The 21,212-nt window shown below is 44.6% G+C and overlaps 1 protein-coding gene across 3 annotated transcripts in view; it reads right to left on the minus strand.

Annotated features, from left to right (window-relative positions):
- Positions 1-13,761, minus strand: part of ACOT9 (acyl-CoA thioesterase 9) — a 40,584-nt gene extending 26,823 nt beyond the window's left edge. Inside the window, exons 1-4 of one of the 3 annotated variants that reach the window (XM_074994294.1) lie at positions 13,220-13,761; positions 8,070-8,161; positions 7,225-7,251; positions 1,093-1,138 (exon numbers count right to left, since the gene is read on the minus strand). In XM_074994294.1, coding sequence (XP_074850395.1) covers positions 1,093-1,138; positions 7,225-7,251; positions 8,070-8,161; positions 13,220-13,233 — 179 coding nt within the window. In that variant the 5' untranslated portion in view covers positions 13,234-13,761. Of the gene's footprint in view, positions 1-1,092; positions 1,139-7,224; positions 7,252-8,069; positions 8,162-13,219 lie in introns of those variants that run through there. The other 2 variants (XM_074994300.1, XM_074994308.1) reach the window with 2 other exon arrangements.
- Between the last annotated feature and the right edge of the window lie 7,451 nt (positions 13,762-21,212).

Below are 21,212 nucleotides of genomic sequence, written 5' to 3' on the forward strand. Positions count from 1 at the left end.
CCTACTCCTACATTGCACTTTTAATAGACATATTAAAGTCCCCTTTGAACAGAATGGCAAAACTTCTATTGCCTTCAAGGGTGCCTGGCTTTCACTCCTAAAATTTTAGAAAAGTTCACACTTCCAAATAAGTAATTGTAAATATTAGTCATTATGTTGTCTATAGCACATGAAAACAAACTAAACATCTGACTAAGCACAATCTAATACTATAACAGGTTTCCTTCAAAACAGTCCAATCTACTGTATCACTCAATAGAAAAGCCATATGTAGACTTTTCACATCAGCAAAATAGATACAAATAGCCACTGAGTAGAGGAGAATCTTGGGTGTCTTCATTGGTCCAGTGCATGCAGCTCTGGAATCAGACAGACAAGAATCTTAAGACTCGATCCAAGTCCCACTGAAGTCAATATATTGCTATTGACTTAATCATGAGTTGGATCCATATCTAATCTAGATTCTATAACTATATTTAATCATTTTATGCATACACAACAAAATTGATGCAAACCGCTTCTCAGTTTTTGCAGTTCATTGGATAAGAAGTGTGTTCACAATCTCAAAAATACCATGACCCTACACCTACAAACAAGATAGATGTGTAAGACTGATCTTGTAATGTAAAATGGCACTGGTTACCACAAGAAATTCATGGCCCAAAATTTTATTACAACACCCTTAGGGTGTATCTACACTGCAATCAATGGGTATAATACAGATCATGTAAACATATCTGAGCTAGATTAATCTGGCTCTTTTGAGTATGAGAGCAGTGAAGATGAAATAGCATTTGCTTCAGAGTAGACTAAACAAGCCTGCCCAGAAACCTGGGTAACTACTTACACCATTAGCCAGCACTTAAGCATACACTGCTCTAGCTTCACTTTTCTTTTCCAGTATATATCTACATGAGCTGCCACCTCAAACTTCACCCATTAGTTTAGAATTCAGAAGCTTTCAATTTTCACTATTTCTTCCAGCCTTATGTGTTTTCCCACCTTAAAATGTTGTTAACTACCACTGCTATGAAGGTGAGCTCTCTCAAGAGTATCAGAAATAGAAGAAAAATACATTCATGAACACTGTACCTCCAGTTGGTAGAAGCTCCCACTATAGCCCTCAATCTGCTTCGCACTGAAACAAAATCAAAGTAAATCAGTCAAGTGACAAATGTGAAGCTGTCTGGTTTTAAAAGTGCACTCTTCATCCTAAGGACAGGCAGATCAAGCAAAGTCATGCAAAAAGTGGCTTGAAAACCAGAAATTGTTGGCTAACCTCACTGCTGGTTTCAGTAAGTACATCATGATCTTGAGATGTGTTTACTAGACTTTCCACAGTTCAATAATGTAATTAACCTGTATTTCTTTATTTTAGTAAAATGATTCTGTAACCAGTTGTGTACAGATAGGACCAACAGAAAATTCCTTCCGAAAACTTACTAATGCAGCTGCAACAGTTGTTAGCACTTTGAATAACTGACAAATGTGGCAAACCTTTAGCAATTTAGGGAATTAGAATACCGGACCATTTCAATCCAAACACAAACAAATCCTGGCTAAATCACAGACCAAGAAGTGGGAAGACAAACCCAAAAGGAAACAGTGAAGCTGTGGGAAAAAAAGGAAGATTTTTCTTTTTTAATGAATCACATCCAAACAAGGACAGGCAGTGTCAGCATACTGGCTTTAGCAAGCATGGACTTGTCTCCCTTGACTTATACACAAGTTAAACTACACTAGTACTTACCTACCGTCTACCACTGCCTGTACCAGTGAAGCAGCTCTAACATCTTCATAAGGATGTCAGCTTTCTTTACATTTGGGGTGTATGGGTAGATTAATGGTCTGTTCTTGTCTCATTTGGGACTGCCAAGTTAATGCCTACTCAAATCTAGGGACTCTACTCAGTGAGTTTTGGTTCTGTATATGAACAGTGTCTTCACTGCCTGAACCTATCCAGCAACAGTTCATAAATTTCAGATGGAAGATGACATGAAGCAGTTTACACAAGCAAGGCAACCTTGCTGCCTTAAGAAGACTTTCAAAAGGAAGAGAGAGGATTTTAAATTAAAGTACACGAGGGAATAGTTTTATAAAATACACAAGCAAGCCACAGATTTAGCCAATGTTAGCACAGCAGATGGTCTTTCACATTTTTATACAAGGCAATTAAAAGCATTAGACAAGAGTCTGGTTTTGCACATTCCAGGCTATTTGTATTAACCATTATCAAAAATATATTTTGCATTAAGGAAAATTCCCTGACTACTTTTACACCAATGAGGTTAGCCAAAAGAAAATGCTTAAAAATTAACTCAGTTAAATTACGCCTCATCAGCGACCTGTTTATGTAAGAAGAGCTACTCCACTGAAATCAAATCCTACTGATGGAGCCAGCAGTAAACTTACCCTAATAATCATTAGGGTAAAACAGTATTAGAATGAACACCTTCTCTCTCTCTCTCTCTCTCTCTCTCTCTCTCTCTCTCTCTCTCTCACACACACACACACACACACACACACACACACACACACACACACACACACACACACACACACACACACACACACACACACACACACACACACACACACACACAGACAGACAGAGACAGACAGAGTAAAATCTTTCATATCTAGCAGCTCCATGACCAGGAGGTTGCCACACATTCAAATATTCTGGATAACAGAGAGGTATACTTAGCAGTGCATAACTCTAAAGAAAACAAGATTAGATATTAAGAAACAAACAAAAATGTATGCAAAGTACCTTATTTACCAATAGTACTGTACACTGTAAACTTTTGCTGTGTTTGCTGTATTAATTTGTATTTACTTTCACTATCCTGTACTTATGGAAAACGTAACTGAAATTTACTTATGGTTAAAATGCCAGTTATTTGAGAGTTCCAGATGATACAATGCTGGATATGAAAGATTTTACTGTATTTTCACCTAAAACTTCTGCATCTTGTAAAGAGTGCCAGGACATAAACCTTAAGGCTATGTCTACACTAGCCCCAGAACTTCAAAAGGGGCATGATAATGAACCTAAACAAAATATGCTAATGAGGCGCTGCTATGAATATGCAGTGCCTCGTTAGCATAATGGCGGCTGTGGCACTTCAAAAGTGCCACCTTCGCTCATGCGCAGCTCATCTACGTGGGGTCCTTTTCAAAAAGACCCCACACACTTCAAAATCCCTTTATTCCTATAACCAAATAGGAATAAGGGGATTTTGAAGCGTGCGAGATCCTTTCGAAAAGGACCCTACGCAGGAGAGCTGTGTGCGATCGAAAGCGGCACTTTTGAAATGCCACAGCTGCTATTATGCTAATGAGGCACTGCATATTCATAGCAGTGCCTCATTAGCATCTTTCGATTAGGTTCATTATTATGCCCCTTTTGAAGTTCTGGGGCTAGTGTAGACATAGGCTAAATGATTAAAGCCCCAATCTTGCAAAGATTTACACGTGCAAGTAGTCACTTTTGTGCACATATTCAGGTTTAAAACGCACAAGTGTTTGTAGGGTAGGAAGCTTAGTACTTTCATTTTGATTACACAAAATGTAAAATGAAAACAAGAACATTAGAACATAAGAACGGCCATAATAGATCAGACCAAAAGTCCATCCAGCGCAGTATCCTGTCTGCCACCACTGGTCAATACCAGGTGCCCCAGAGGGAATGAACTGAATAGGTAACCATCTCTCTCCTGTCCTACACCTCCACCTTCTGACAAACAGAGGCCAGGGACACCATTCCTAACCCATTCTGGCTAACAGTCATTAATGGACCTAACCTCCATGAATTTATCTAGCTCTGTTTTAAACCCTCTTATAGTCCTAGCCTTAAGAGCCTCTTCTGGCAAGGAGTTCAACATTATGACTGTGCTGTGTGAAGAATTACCTTTGATTTGTTTTAAACCTGCTACTCATTAATTTCATTTGGGGTGCGTCTACACAGGCACAAATCTTCGAAATAGCCATGCTAATGGCCATTTCGAAGATTACTAATGAGGCGCTGAATTGAATATTCAGCACCTCATTAGCATTAGGATGCTCCCAGCTGCAGCGCTTCGAAAGCGCCGCTTTCAAAAGTATGCTGCTTGACGCGGCTACACGAGGGTCCTTTTTGAAAGGACCCCGCACATTTCAAAATCCCCTTATCCTGCTCATTGATCGAGATAAGGGGATTTCGAAAGGTGCGGGTCCTTTCGAAAAGGACACCCATGTAGCCGTGTGCTTTCAAAAGAGACGCCTTCGAAGCACTACGGCCAGAAGTGTCCTAATGCTAATGAGGTGCTGAATATTCAATTCAGCGCCTCATTAGTAATCTTCGAAATATGACTATTTTGAAGATTTTTGCTCGTGTAGACACAGCCTTGGTGTCCCCTAGTTCTTGTATTACAGGAACAAGAAAATGATTTTTCCTTATTCACTTTCTCCACATGAGTCAGAATTTTATATACCTCTATCATATCCCCCCTTAGTTTCCTCTTTTCTAAGATGACAAGTCCTAGTATCTTTAATCTCGCTGCTTAATGGACCCATTCCAGACCCCTAATCGTTTTAGCTGCCCTTTTCTGAACCTTTTCTAATGCCAATATATCTTTTTTGAGATGAGGTGATCACATCCGTACGCAGTATTCAAGATGGGGGCATACCATGGTTTTATATAAGGGCAATAAGTTATTCTCCATCTTATTCTCTACCCCTTTTTTAATGATTCCTAATATCCTGTTGGTTTTTTTGACTGCTGCTGCACACTGTGTGGATGTTTTCAGAGAACCACGATGACTCCAAGCTCTCTTTCCTGATTAGTTGCAGATAAATTAACCCCCATCATATTGTATGTATAGTTGGGGTTATTTTTTTCTAATGTGCATTACTTTACATGCATAATGAATATAATAAAAAAGTGGGTAAACCAAATCCATTCCAAATTACAGATTTAAAACCAAATAGTATTTCAGAATTTGTTTAGTGAATAAGTTATATTATTCACCTGCTCCTTCTTCATTTAACATTTTTCATGTAATTAGAGGTAATACTTCCTGTACTTCTATACTTGATTGACTGTTTTGTTATATTACTCACTCTGATCTCTTAGGAATATGAAATATTAGTAAGTCATCCATGAAAGCAATTGCTTTATTTGTGACAGAAATGCCGTAAGATCACAAATAGGAGGGGGGGAAGTTCCTCCGAGTCAATCTGTATGACCACGTGGCCCACACTATACAAAAATTTGAGCACCCCTGCTATAGCATACTAATAAAATGACACATCAGTTTCAAAGTCTTCATTACAACTCCACTGTAACAGTATTCACTCAAACCAGAAAAGGTTTTTTAACTTTAAAAAAAAAAAATCACTACAGCTGTTTAGCAAAAACAAAAATACCTCTGAGTTCTTCAGATTAAGAAAGAATACAGTAAACAGCAATGAAAGTGAAAGCAGAGGTGACACTACAAGGGGTGGCATCAAGATATAGATTTCTTCAGTATGAACAGATGGAAATTTAAAGTAGACTCAGAGACAGCTGGCAGCTAGGAAAATAAACTCCAATGTTTCAGGGCATGTTGAGACTTGTGCACAACACATAGGAAACAAACTCTTTGAAGACCAGAGTACTAAAACTAGTTTTCTATCAGTACTGCTAACCCAGCCCTAACCAATGTTTCTCAACAACTATCCATGGACCAGTGCCAGTGCCCAGACACAGGCTACATCTACAATATAGTTCTTAACAGCAGCACTGTAGCACTTGTGGTGGAGATGCTTTAAGCCAACAGAAGAGAGTGCTCCCAGTTTAAGAACTCTAGCCTCCACACAAGGCTGCAGTTATGTCAGCAAGAGAACTCTCCCGCCAGCATAGTTCTGTCAACCCAGGTGCTCATGTCAAGATAACTTACATCACTCAAGGGTGTAGATTATTCACACCCATGACCTACAAGTTATATTTAAGTAACCATGTAGTATAGACAAGGTCAAGAAGTTTAAGAAGGCAGCAAGCCAGTCCCTGGAATCAAAAATGTTTAGGAACAGACCTTGTCTATACTATTGCAGTAAGTCAACCTAAGATATGATATTCCAGCTACATGAATAACATAGAGGAAATGACATAACTTAAGTCAATTTACCATATTCTTCTCATTCCAGTGGAGTACCGGAATGGAGCAGAGAGCATTCTGCCATCGATTTAGTGGAAACTAAACTAAAATCCACCCCATCACCATATTGATTGCAGGTATCTGCTTTGCTGTCTGTGAAAATTGTCTGCAGATATCCACATCCACAGATGTGAGTATCTGTAGAGATGAAGCAGCTATCCACATAGATACAAGGCTCTATACATAGTAGTATTCTGCAAACAAAGGGTCATATTGAACCATCATCAGTTGACATTGCTACTGATAAGCAGGAGATGCAAGTATTCAGGACATCTGAAAAGCCAAGTTTTTATTCTGATGTCAAATGAGGCTTTGGAAGTCTGACTTTAGGCAACCAAGTTTGAAAATTTTGACTTAGGTCTTTATGAAGAAAAAAGACAAGAGTTTGTAAGGGGCATCTCTTTAAACTACCAACTTTGCTTCATGTACCAGGTCAAAGATTTTCAAACTTCAGTTCCTAAAATTAAGCAGCTAAATCCATATTTAGGGACATAAATAAATAGTCTAAATCTTCAAGAGTATTAACCAGTTACAATTCCTCTTGATTTCATTGGAAGATACAGGCACTCAAAACTTCTGCAAAGTCAAAGGCTGATTAATTTCCTAAATATAGATATTGGAGCATGACTACAGGCACCTAAGTAGCTTTCCTGATCATTCTTCTGTTTATACTTTTAGAGGCAAATCGTGCAGTCCGTACTTTGACATGAATAAGAATTTTGCCTACAGGAGATTTACATGTATGAGAATTGCAGGATTTGTGCCTTCGAAAAATACAAATGATTTTTTAAAATACAAGTTACCTACTATGCCTTTATATCAATCAGCACATTGTATATAAGTTCTGTGAGAATATTTCTATCAATAAGATTGGAACTATTCACGTGCCAGAGTTAAGCTTTAATAACAAAAAGGATGATTCGTGAAAGTTAATAAAGAAAATTGATTTTGTTTGTTATAAATCCTCAATTAAGTGAGATAGTAGCAAGATAAGATTTAAGCAGTTATGTAAACATTAAAATGCATGCTGATTACCACCACACACCATTATTCACATGAATAGGTAAGTGTCCTGTGGAGTGGAAAAAACACTTTAAATAATCAGACCACAATAAAACAAAGAAAAGAAGCATTTCTAATCAATTATTTTTTCCCCTCAAATTCCACTTTGCACATACATATTAGTATCCAACAGTCAAATAACTTGTCTTCACTCACTCACATAGTTTTCAATTAATATATGTATATGTCAGACTCAGCTAGGTTAGTCCATTTCTCCCCATACAGTCAAAAATAAACTGCTATACATGTTACGTCTTCAGTAAAAGTTGGTGTACATTATTTGTTGCCACTGTACATTTTAAATTAATTTATCAATCATGCTGATAAGAAAGCCTAATGCAACCTGTCAGTATTAATTTTTGTTATGCATCAAGAATGACAATAGTCCCTTTCTGCCCACAAAGAGCTTGCAAGCTATGGCCTTGATCCTGAAATCATTTATCCACATGCTTAACTTGGCACATGTGAACAACCCCAAGGATCAAGGTCTGAGGGCTTCTCCACAATGATCTTGCCTTCCTTGAGTGTTCCTTCAGTAGCACAGATCAATGCAAGACTTACACCAGAATGGACAAGATGCTAAAAACAACTAGTTCTGGAGCACAGGTAAGTTAACTTATAATGGCATTATCCTGTTCTATCTACTTTATTTATGCTTAAGTACCTTAACATTCTATTCTTAATGTAGTATCATAACATTTTATTATTAAAACATTAAATTCATTAAGCTTAGAAAGGATAGAACAATGCTTTTCAGCCAATAATATAAACGAAAGAATAAAAAAACCCTTCGTGGGATGATCTTTCAAAATGCAACCAGCTAATTACCTTCAGACATGTCTGGAGGAGACTGGAAGCCATTAGTCATGGATGTTAGTGCCCTAGCCAGAAGAGAAGGAGCCTTCCATAAAGTACAACATCTGTAGACATGAAAGAAATTAAGCATCATTCAAAATTACCACAGTGAAAACAAAGGAGGAAGGTACACGCTACTTCACAAACTCAATTCACCATTTTCATACACATTTGTTTCAAAAGTGACACAATATTTTTAACATACTAAAGATGAAGTTTGCTAAACTGCAAATTCTCATTGCAGGTCATGCTCCTCTGGGAGCCATGGTTGGGAGCTGGGACCACCGTTGGGGCCAGGCACTGAGGTTGTCTGAGATTGGGGCTTCAACTAGGGTGGGTGTGACACTAGTAGTAGTAGTAGGCATCCTTCAGTCTGCATAGACTATGGATCGTGCCCTTTAAAGTTTCAATTGAGGACTTCATTTACAGCGTCTGTTGTGACTATAAAGACCCACACGAGAGTGACAGTCCTTGCTGCATTACTTGCAGATGTAGTGGGTGTCATTTTGGTGTGAGTGTACAGCTTGTCGTTGTTCCACACTCTCTTGGTGAGTCTGGACAGAGTTGTGGCCGCTTTTCCGATCCTCCTATTTAGCTCAGTGTCCAGCGACAGGGTGTCAGTGATGGTGGACCCGAGGTAAACGAACTCGTGGACGACCTCTAACGTATAGTTGTCAATGCTGATTGATGGGGATTCAGCAACATCCTGACCGAGTACGTTCGTCTTCTTTAGGCTGATGGTAAGCCCAAAGTCCTTGCACGCTTTAGAGAACCGACCCAGCAGTTTTTGAAGCTGGTCTTCTGAGTGAGACACTACAGCAGCATCGTCTGTGAACAGCATGTCTCTGATGAGGACTTCTCGCACCTTAGACTTAGCTTTCAGCCTTGCAAGGTTAAACAGTTTCCCATCGGATCTTGTGTGCAGCAAGATGCCCTCTGTTGAAGATCCAAAGGCATGTTTCAGGAGGAGTGCGAAGAAGATCCCGAACAATGTCGGAGCAAGCACGCATCCTTGTTTGACGCCGCTCATGATTCTGAAAGCATCTGATAATGCGACGTCATATTGGATGGTTCCTCTCATGTTTTCGTGGAACGACTGGATCATCTTCAGTAACCGTGGAGGACAGCCTATCTTGTGGAGCAGTTTGAACAGACCATCCCTGCTGACCAAGTCAAAAGCTTTGGTCAAGTGGATGAAGGCTATGTAGAGTGGCTTTCTCTGCTCCCTGCACTTCTCCTGCAGCTGCCTTAGAGAGAAGACCATATCAACGGTAGACCTCTCTGCGCGGAATCCGCACTGCGATTCGGGGTACACCCTCTCAGCAATCTTCTGGAGTCTGCCAAGGATGACGCGAGCGAACAGTTTACCAGTGACGCTCAGGAGGGAGATTCCACGGTAGTTGTTGCAGTCGCTTCTGTCTCCTTTGTTCTTATACAACGTTACAATGTTAGCATCATGCATATCCTGTGGAACCTCACCCTGTTTCCAGCACAGGCACAGTAGCTCATGCAGGGGTTCCAGGAGTGTGTCTGCGGCACATTTGATTACCTCTGGTGGTATACCATCCTGACCAGGGGCCTTTCCTGCTGCAATGCTGTCGATGGCTGTCTTCATTTCATCCACAGTCGGCTCTTGGTCCAGTTCGTCCATTACTGGTTGGAGCTCGACGGCATCGAGGGCTGCGTCAACCACAACATTCTCGCGTGAGTACAGCTCGAAGTACTGCTCAACCCAGCGCTCCATCTGTTTCGCTTTGTCAGCGATGACTTCACCAGATTTGGTGTGAGGCTAAGAGTGGGGCCATCTGTGAAACCGTGGCTTGGCAGCAGATGGGGGCCAGGACTAGGATCAGGGATGGGAGCAGAGCTCTTTTGCCTCAAAAGAAACCAAGTTTGCATTATCTGTACGGTGAAAATATTTTGAAGGGGGGGAGGAAATAAAGCTAGATGCTGTTTCCCCACTGAAGGAACTGTTTAATTCTTCATAGCATTTTTTAGAAGAAGCTGTCAATGAAGCATACAATAATGGGCAATTTTTTCAGAAGTGCCTAGTGAGTTCAGGTACCCAGTTGGAGGCACTTAATGGGGCTTGGCTGGCAGAGACTGCAGTTGGAAGTCAGCCTAGATACCTATGAAGGAAGGCTGAAAGAACTGGGCTTGTTTAGTTTGGAAAAGAAAAAAATTGAGGGGGGCCATGATAGTGGTTTTCAGATATCTAAAAGGGTGCCATAAGGAGGAGAGAGAAACTTGTTCTTCTTGGCCTCTGAGGATAGAACAAGAAGCAATGGGCTTAAACTGCAGCAAGGGGGGTTTAGGTTGGACATTAGGAAAAAGTTCCTAACTATCAGGGCGGTCAAAGACTGGAATAAATTGCCTAGGGAGGTTGTGGAATCTCCATCTCTGGAGATATTTAAGAACAGGTTAGATAAATGTCTATCAGGGATGGTCCAGACAGTACTTGGTCCTGCCATGAGGGCAGGGGGCTGGACTCAATGACCTCACTAGGTCCCTTCCAGTCCTAGTATTCTACAGTTCTTGTGATTCTATGGTACCTTGGGGGATCTGGGCTTTTACATCCCTGTGCTTCAATTTATCCATTTATAACATAGATACAGCAACACTAGTAAAGGCTTTTGAAATTCCTGGATGTATCTAATATTTTTACTAAAGTGAACATGAGTTAAATCATTTACTCATATTAACTGTCACATTGTTGTATTGTAGTAATACATGGGTTTTAATGAGGAAAAGTAAAAATCAACCAAGGAGCTTTATTGATATGTATAGTGAAAAAGCTATGACCTTTCAGGCCACACATTCTCACAATGTGCAAGTTGGTTAACATTAGGGTGGATGCTCAGCACTGAAATTGATTGAAGTTAGGAGTCTAAATACCATAGATGATCTGAGCTTAAGTGACTTCCTTAAAGTTACATAGCGTATCAGAACCGAAATTGCAGTTTTGAGACTTGACATCAAGTTCCATAGTTTGATCACAAAGCAACACTGTTTTTAGTCTACTAAACTGATAAAGTACATTGTTATTTATTTATATTTCATATTCCCCACATTTATGTTAAGAGGCCAGATAGTCCCTATACATGGTAAGATTCTCACAGCAATCCTCCATACTGTCAAGGAACCAAGTTTACCTGTCCCACAACCTCCTACAGAAAAGGCTGTGGGATTCACCTCAAAAACAGGTAGGTCCTTAGAATGTACAATAAGGTGGAGCTGTCTCCACAAATGTCATTTCTGCACATCAGCATGGCCCTTGTACCTCCCTGATATAACTAACAGGACATGAAAAACACTAAAAAGAGTGGTCCCCAAACTGTGAGGAATGTGGAGGAACATTCTGTGCACAGAACACACAGGGCAGGGAGCACCACTCAGCTCTGCTCTGCTCCAGCTCTTTTCTGGTCCAAATCCAACTATGGTCCCAGCTTCTGGCCACAGCTCTGTACTCAACCACTGCCCAGGATGCTGCCCCCAGCTATAGCCTAGTTAGTGTCCCTCCTGTGGCCACTAACCCAAACTTAACCTCAGTCCCTGACTACGGCTCTACTCCCAGCCCTGGTCCTAGTCTTGGCCCTCATCCACTGACAAGCCATGGCTCCACATCTGGCCCCACTCCCAGCCCGTCTCAGGCAGTCTCAGTGCCCAGCTCCCAAAGGTGGCCCTAGCTCTCAACCATCTCTCCCAGGAGAACAGCAGACATTTCTTTTAGTACAGCCCCCAGATGACCTGTTGCTAACTCAGTCCACACTCCTATGGGACTGTGGTGTGGCGAGCATGTCAGCATAGTGTGGTGAAGTGTGGCTCAGGAGAGCGGCATATGCTGGGAGCCCCTCTGGCTGCTCCACACATACACCACACCACATGGTCGGACAACTGCGTGGCAACAGCAGAAGCTCCTCTGGCCCTGGAAGGATTCAACCCTTGCACAGTTGCAAGTGAGTAATCTCACAGGGAGGGTGGGGGGATGCCTGGCTTAGGAGAGGGCTGCACCTGGCAAGGGGCCCTGTGGTAATTGGTTAAATTTTTCTTGAACATCACTGCACAGGACTTTGAAGTGCAGTGGTAAGTACTTTAGGAGGAAAATGCTATAACATTTATGACAATGTTCTGGCTTCACTGATACTCTGTGTACAGCCACTGGCATCGACAGAGTTGCAGGGTGCATAAATCAGATAAGAATGTAGTCCTATGCATTACTAGAAAAGGATTCAAAATCAGCATGCTTGGTTTGTTTGCATTTCAGTTAAAACAGCTTCAACATTCCACTTCAGCATTTGAACTCAATTTCAGAGCTGGAAAATGAAGTTAAATATTCCAACTCTTCCATTTTCATTATCTGAGTGAAATGCAAAAAAAAAAAAAAAGTAGCATTAATAGCAAAAATTCATATTTTAATCTGAATAATGTCATGTATTATTTGTAAGTCAGCCAGTTGAACACCTATGTAGCCTGATGCTCCACTGCCTTTTGTGTGAGTTACCTGTAACAGGCTGCTGAATCCCTAGGCACGAATCAGATCTGTGTCTTATCAACCAGCTGCCTACCCTGACCAGAGCTCGGCACAGGCTGAAGCCAGGGAGCTGCAGGGCTCACACCGTGGCCGCTGACCCACGCGGCCATTGCCGCCCAGTGTCAGCAGGAGGCGTGTGATGAGACTATCTGCCCCCTGTCATGGGCCTTAGCCCCGAGAGCTCCTGCCCTAACAATACAGGCGTTGGCCGCCCAGGCGCCACCGCCCTGCTCGTCCCTGCACGGACGTGCGACGCGGCTACCGCAGGAAACTGCTGCCACCGCAGAGCGGTCAGGCTCCGCCGGGGGGCGTGGGCGGAGCAGGGACGGGCCGGAGCTGCCCAACTGGGCCCTGAGCGGGCAAAGGCGCCTCCCGCCCTCAGGCGCCGGGAGCTTCACCCCGCGTCAGCGCCGCTACTCCGCCCCACCCCCCGCTCAAGGGCCAGCGGGCGGCGGCGGCCCTGCACAAGTGCGCCGCAGCCCGGCCGCTATGCGGGGAGGCCTAGGGGTGCTGCAGCCCTCCCCTCCCACACAGCCCGGCACAGGCCGCGTCGCGGGAACACCTCGTCCTCAGGCCGGGCCCGCGCACTCACCGGAGGACCAACATCCTGCTCCCGCCCCAGTTCTCAGTCCTCCAGCACCATAGAGAAGCAGCGCGAGCGGCGCAGAGCGGGCACTACTAGGGTTCCTTCCGCCCCCCGCGTGCTGATGTGGTTGCGTCCAGCTCGGGCGGCAGGGTTCCTTGCACGTGTCCTGCAGGCTCTGTCCGTACTGGCACCTCCATTCCCCCGCTGCCCCTCCCGGGCGGTGCCCGCCTCTGGCCTCCCTCCAGCTCGCCGGGCCCGCCTGGGCGCCAGTGTTAGCTCGCTTGCCGCAGTCAGAGTCTGCCCGTGCGCCCCGCTCCGCTCCGTTTTTCCTCCCTCTCGGCCGGCCCGCCCGCGCGCTGAGAGCTCATCCGCCGCGACGGGCAGTACTGGGTCAGCCCTTTGGCCCAGCCACCCCCTTCTGGCCTGTCCAGCAACAGCTGGGGCAGGTGCTGGCAGGGTTGCCAGGTGTCCGGCATTGAACCGGACAATCCGGTGTTTGCACTCTCTGTCCGGTCAGAAAAAACAATACCCCACGCGTAAATGTCCGGTATTTTGTGCCTATTGTTAAGTGCTCAGCCAAAGGTGGGCGGCGCCCCTCCGAACACACAAGGCTAGTTCATTGGCCTCACCATCCGTTGCCCCCGCCCCCGCCCCCGCCCCCGCCTTCGCCTTCGCCTTCGCCTTCACCCTTGCGTCTGATTGCGGGGAGGGCTCTCGCTCTTGTCCCTCTCTTGTCAGGGACTGGCGTCCGGCGTCCTCACCACGAGCTTCCTTTGGTGATTGGCGGCCTGGCACCCCTGAGCCCGCCTCCCGCGCAAGGCGATTGGTGTGAGGTGAAATATCTCTCTCACGCGCCCTTCACTGGAACTCTGATTGGTCGCCGGCCACCGAATCCCCACCCCATCCTCCCGGGCTCTGTGGCGAGCGATAGAGTGAAATGGGCGGGGGAGGTGGCGGAGCCGGAGCCGAAGCCGAAGTTGAGGCACGTGCAGAGTCTGAGCGTGTGAATCAGTCCCGTAGCTCGCTGCTCCCAGCCGCCGCCGCCGTGTCGCAGGTATTGGGAATCTCTCGCTGGCCCGTTCCTATCCCGGCTGCGGGGGAGGGGCTGGCCGCTCACCCATTTCATCCCAAAGGAAAGACATCCCCCCCCCCCCCCCGAGCCCCTCGTCGGCTGCTGGTGTCTGGTATGTTTGTGGAGGACGTCTGGTAACCCGAGCTTGAACGGAGCAGGCCTTGCTCACCCTTACTGCTCCTCTTTATTCCCTCCTGACTGGTGGAGAATAGTAACAGCGAGAGAGAGCTGTGCTAGTCTATATACTATCAAAACAAAAACAAAAAAGCAGTCTAGTAGCACTTTAAAGGCTAACAGAATAACTTATTAGGTGATGAGCTTTTGTGGCACAGACCCACTTCTTCAGATCGTAGCCATACCAATACCAGCAGACTCAATATATAAGGCACAGAGAACCAAAAACAGTAATCAAAGTTGACAAATCAGAAAAACTATTATCCAGGTGAGCAAATCAGAGAGTAGAGGGGCCGGGGCGGGGGGGGAGTTAAGAATTAGATTAAGCCAAGCATGCAAATGAGCCCCTATAGTGACCCAGAAAATTTCCATCCCGGTTGAAACCATGTGTTAATGTGTCAAATTTGAATATAAAAGAGAGAGTTCTCTTTCAAGAGTGCTGTGAAAATTTCTCTTCAGTAACATGCTTTTACTCATGGAGGATCACTTCCAATCATACTAGCCTGGGGATCTGAGTTTATCAGTGCAGCAAGGTTGTAACATTTGCTACTTAACAGTTGTGAATTCAGTTATTTATGAGTGGCTGCCGCTTCCCCGAGGCGCTGGGTGGGAAGCACTGGTGGCCACCGCTTCACCAGGGCTCCAGGCAAGTGATATTCATGAAATTCAGTATTCGGGAGGGTTCTCAACACTGAATTCTCGGGAATGTTGCGATCCTACTGTACTGATCAATGTGTATGAAATATTTTCGACTAGTTATTGGTCACTATTGCCAACTCTTGTTCTCTTAGCACAAATCTCACCAAGTTGGTTGAACAGTCACAGAGAGGTGGCCCTGTTAATTCATATCTTCGCAAAACAAATCATCAGTCCTGTTCCACTTTAAAGACTAATAAAATAATTTATTATGTGGTGAGCTGTGGTGGGGCAGACTCGTTTTTTTTGGTCTGTCTCATGAAAACTCACCACCACCTAATAAATTATTTGTTAGTCTTTTAAAAGCTAGAGGGCAGCTTTTTGTTTTGTGACAAATTGGTTGGTTGGCTTTTCTTAAAGCTCTAAGGGATTGCAAACATAGCTTCCATTTTAATAAGAAGTATCATTGCTCCTGTTTGCTCAGGAGAACTTGAAAACATGAAGCTTGTGCACTGTGTAGTAGGCATCCTTCAGTCTGCATAGACTATGGATTGCGCCCTTTATAGTTTCAATTGAGGACTTCATTTACAGCGTCTACTGTGACTATGAAGACCCACATGAGAGTGACAGTCCTTGCTGCATCTCTTGCAGATGTAGTGGGTGTCTGGCAAGTCCTTAGTGTGCTTTCTGTGTGCTCGCTTCTCCTCTGCTAGCTGTCTGATCTTCATCTCGCCCTTCTGAAGGCCCTTGTGTAACCCCTGCCTCCATCTGCTGCGGTCGTCTGCTAGTTCTTCCCAGTTGTCCAGCTCGATGTCTACCTCTCTGAGGTCTCTCTTGCAGACATCTTTGTAGCGCAACTGGGGGCATCCGGGAGGTCTTTTGCCAGAGGCTAGCTCACCATACAGGATGTCTTTTGGAATCCTTCCATCATTCATCCTGTGGATGCGGCCAAGCCAGCGGAGCCAACGCTGCCTGAGGAGGGTGTGCATGGTTGGGATTCCAGCTTGCTCGAGGATGGCAGTGTTGGTCACTCTGTCCTTCCATGATATTCCAAGGATGCGCCTGAGGCAACGCAAGGGTCTTGCATTAGAAGTCAGCCCAGCTTTTTGAGTCTGAGGATTTTTAAGAGGGTTTCATGATTTGTGGGGGGGGGAAGGGACCTGACTCAAGATTTTTGAACGTGTTGGGTTATAGTACAAATAAAGTCTATCTGTAACTGAAACATGGTCTGTCCACCCTCAATTCCAGACCCACTGACAGGAATTCTGGGACCCAGGACAGCACAATCAATGGGTCCCCGTCCCCCTCCCTCAGATAAAGCCACAAGCCATTCCCTGCCCAGGGAAACCCCAAGCGCTACCCCTCAATCAGCAGGCCCCCAATTGGCTGCAACCCAATCACCCACCTGCCTAAAGGCGCCCCTCGCACCCTCCTTCCCCTCTTTGCCGTGCTTGTGAACCCTACCCAGCTCTGCCTCCCAGTGGCCCTGTGCCTAGCTTGACTTCTTCCATTCTCTGTCCCTTCAGCAGCCCTCTGCCCCTTCCCTCTCTGGCCCCCAGCAACCTCCTGCACCACTCTGTCCCCCAGTGGTCCTGTGCCCAGCTTGGTTCCTTCCCCTCTCTGTCCCCCAGCCTGCTTTTGCCCACCAGCGATCCTGTCATTGTTCCCCCACCTGCAGCTTCTTTCTCCCAACCGTCCCTGCCTACTTCTGCCTCCACCCCCCCGCCCCAACTCTTTTCCCTTCCAAGCCTGGCTCCTTTGTCCCCCTTTGCCCTCACTTCCCACAGTTGCATGCCCAGCTTTACCCCAAGAGCTTGGCACCCTCCTTCTCTTCTCTAGCTTCTGACCAGGGAGATGAGCTAACAGCAGCAATTTAACAGGGAGATTTGTGTGAGAGTTTAGAGGGGGCATTTTGAAAGGTATTCTTTAAAACCTCTCTTAAACTTAACTAAAATGAAAACTACCTGATTTAAATAAAAACCCTGTACAAATCTAATTTTCTGTAGGTGGAAATGCAGTCAGAAGCCCAGCAGCAGAGTGGGGATTGTCCTGCTTTTTGCACCCAATGTAGCATGTATGATTACCTGTTTTATGGACAGGTGGCATATGTGTGCATTCAATGCAAGGAGCTCCTGGCCCGTAGAGGCTGCAAACATACTTTGGAGGCCACAGTGTCTGAATTGTAGGAGTTGAGCCAGAGAGATACATAGATGAGGCTTTCCGGGACACTGTAGAACTGTCCCACCTCCATTCAGACAGCCCCTGTGCTGTTGAGGAGTGTGAAAGTCTCAAGGAAGGAGAACATTCAACTGGACCAGAGAGAAACCATCCCATAGTTGGGACTCTCCTTCCAGGTGATGATGTGGTATCTTATCCTCTCCAGGGGGTGGAATTCCAGTCATTAGGAAAAGGCAGGTGTTAGCAGTGGGGGATTTGATCATTAGAAACATAGACAGCTGGGTTTGTGATTGACTGGGAGAATTGTATGGTGACTTGCATACCTGGTGCGAAAGATGTGGCTGTCTTGAGATATCTAGGTAGGCTTATGTGTAGTGCTGGGGAGGAGATAGTGGTCGTGGTATATGTAGGCACCAGGGACATAGGGAAAGGTAGTGGAGAGGTTCTGGAGTCCAAACTTAGGCTGCTGGGAACGAGATTGGAATGCAGGACCTCTTTGGTAGTGTTCTCTGAAATGCTTCCATTTCCACATGCAGGGCTAGGTAGGTAGGTAGAACTTCAGAGTCTCAATGCATAGATGAGATGGTGGTGGTGTTTAGAGTCATTAGGAGCTGGGAAAACTTTGGGGGAAAGACAACAAGAAGTCCTGTGGCACCTTTTAGACTAACAGATATTTTGGAGCATAAGCTTTTGTGGAAAAGGGGAGCCTATACAGGAAAGATAGGCTCCACCTAAACCAAAATGGTTGTTGGCACTAACATTAAAAAAATCACAGAGCAGTTTTTAAACTAAGGGCTGGGGGAAAGCTGATGGGTACAGAGGAGCAAGTGGGTTGAACAGAGACATCTCTTATGGGAGGGCCTATAAATAGAGATTTTCTGTATTCTACTAAGGAGGAGAGAACTGAAGATGATTAAAGATGAGTAAAATCAAATGGGAAACAATCAATTGAAAAAAGAATCTATTTGGAAAAGGCAGACAGATTAATAGTGACAAATTTTTAAAGTGCTTATACACCAATGCTAGACATCTAAATAATAAGACAGGTGAACTAGAGTGCCTTGTATTAGAGGAGGATGTGCTATAATGGGCATCACATAAACTTGGTGGAATGAGGACAATCAGTGGGATACAGTCATACCAGGGTACAAAGTATATTGGAAGGACAGAACAGGTCATGTTGAAGGGAGAGTGGCACTATGTATAAAAGAAATATAGAATCAAATGAAGTAAAAATTTTAAATGTACCAAAACTATCCATATAGATTCTATGGAACATAATTTCATGCTCTAATAATAAGAATATATCAGTAGGAATATATTATTGACTACCTGATCAGGACAGTGATAGTGACTATGAAATGCTATGGGAGGTTAGAGAGGCTACCAAAGTTAAAAAAAATCAATAATAATGGGGGACTTCAACTATCCCCATATTGATTAGGTACACATCACCTCAAGACAGGATGCAGAGATAAAATTTCTTCATACCTTTTATGACTGGTTCTTAGAGCAGCTGGTTCTGGAATCCACAAGGGGAGACGCAATTCGTGCGGAGTGCAGGATCTGGTCCAAGATGTCAATATAACTGTACTGCTTGGAAATAGTGTCCATAATGTGATAAAATTTAACATTCCTGTGGTGGGTAAAGCACTTCAGTAACCCAACAATGTGGCATTTAATTTCAGGAAGGGCAGCTACACAAAAATGAGGTATGTTAAATAAAAATTAAAAACTACAGAGCCAAAAATAAAATCCCTGAAAGCTGTATGGAAACTTTCCAAGGATGCCATAATAGAGGTCCAATTTAAATGTGTACCCCCAAATTAGAAAACACAGCAAGAGTGCCAAAAAAAGTGCCACTGTGGCTTAACAGCCCGGAAAAGGAAGCAGTGAATGATAAAAAGGTGTTGTTTAAAATGTGGAAGTTAAATTCCAGTGAGGAAAATAGGAGCATAAATTCTGTCAAGTTAAGTATAAAGACATAACAAGAAAAGCGAAAGAGGATTTTGAAGAACAGCTAGCCAAAAACTCAAAAAGTAATAACAAAATGTTTTTAAGTACATCACCAGCAGGAAGCCTGATAAGCAACCATTGGGGCCACCGAATGATTGAGATGCTGAGGGAGCTCTCAAAGATGGTAAGGCCATTGCAGAGAAACTAAACAAATTCTTTGCTTTGGTCTTCACTGAGGAGGATGTTAGGGAGATTCCCAAACCTGAGTCGCTCTTTTTAGGTGACACATCTGAGGAATTGTCCAAGACTGAGGTATCATTAGAGGAGGATTTGGTACAAATTGATAAACTTAATAGAAACAAATCACCAGGATTCAGGTGGCATTCACCCAAGAGTTCTGAAAGAACTCAAATGTGAAATTGCAGAGCTATTAACTGTGGTTTGCAATTTATCCTTTGAATCAGCTTCTGTACCTGTTGACTGGAAGATAGTTAATGACTCCAATATTTAAAAGGGACTCTAGAGTTGATCCTGGCAGTTGTACACCAGTAAGTGTAACATCAGTACCAGGCAAATTAGTTGAAACTATAGTAAAGAATAAAATTGTCAGACATGTAGATGAACATAGCTTGTTGGGGGAAAGTCAACATGGTTTCTGTAAAGGGAAATCCTGCCTTACTAATCTACTAGGCTGTGGCCACATTACCCCTCTCTTTCGGAAGGGGCATGATAATGAGGGATTTCAGAAGATGCTAGCAAGGTGTAGGAAGTGTGGTGCCGCAGAATACAATAGAAACATGGGGAAGCAGGGCAGTTAGGGGGTCTGAGGGCCATAGATGGCAACCCAGTGGCCACCTATGACCTGCAGTCCACAGGTTGCCCGCGTAGGAGAAAAACTATAAGCACGGTACTCATTTTTCTTTGATCCTTAGTTGACCTCTCTCTCAGTTAATTAACCTTTCTTCTGGAACACAGAAGTCTTCTTAGTCGTGAAGGGGGCAGGAAGCCAGTTCTAATCATGGGATAATTTTAAAACAAACTCATTTTCCAAAATAATTTTACAGTTTGGTTGCTGTCCCTGTGTTCTTTATAATTGCATATGTGTAGGGCGACCATATCTCCCTGTCCCAAATACAGGACAAGGAGATATGTGTGGGAGGGGCATCTCCTGGCTCAACCAAGCCTGTGGGAACTGGGAAGAAGGCAGCAGCTACTGACCCTCCCCAGGAGCCCTAGGGAAGCAACAGCTGCTGGCGCTGCCTGGGGGCCCAGAGAAGCAGCAGCCTCCAGTGCTCCCTGGGAGCCCGGGGGAAGCAGCAGCTGCCAGACTTCCTCCAGACCCCCGAGAAAGTGGCAGGGATGCGGCAGCTGCTCATGCTCCCTCTCTTCCCCAAGGCTTGGGGAAGTGACTCTCGCCAGCAGCTGTGCCTGCGCAGCTGCTGGCAAAGAAGATTAGCCTGGGGGGAGGGCCCAAATATGGGACAATTAGTCCCTTTAAAAAATAAGTAGGGACAAGTTTTTGGCATCCCAAATACAGGACCATCGTGCCTAAAACAGGATAGATGGTCACCCTACATGTGTACGCTAGGTATAGAGTTACAGAGATTACAGTTTGTTCCGCACTACCTTTGTGCTCAGAGTTAATTACATGCCTAAGTGCTTTGCTGGAAGCACAATGCTGAGTGCCTAGTAAGAGTAACCACTGATGCTAATGATGGAACAATTTTTCACTTAGGTTCTCACTCGCTCTTGCTCTCTCTCACACACGCGTGCGCGCGCACGCACACACACACACACACACACACACTGCTTGCAGGTTCAGGGGAGCATATGCCCCCAATGTCTTGGGCAGGGGGAGCAACTGGCCAGCAGCCAGTGGGTGGACTAGCAGAGGGAATGTGTCTGGTGCCTGCCCCAGCAGTCACCAGTGGGAAGTGGAGTGATGGAACTGGGGAAGCAGAGTGAGCTGGGGCTGTGTTGCCC

The sequence above is a fragment of the Carettochelys insculpta genome, chromosome 1, assembly GCF_033958435.1.
Source record: "Carettochelys insculpta isolate YL-2023 chromosome 1, ASM3395843v1, whole genome shotgun sequence".
NCBI lineage: Eukaryota > Metazoa > Chordata > Testudines > Carettochelyidae > Carettochelys > Carettochelys insculpta.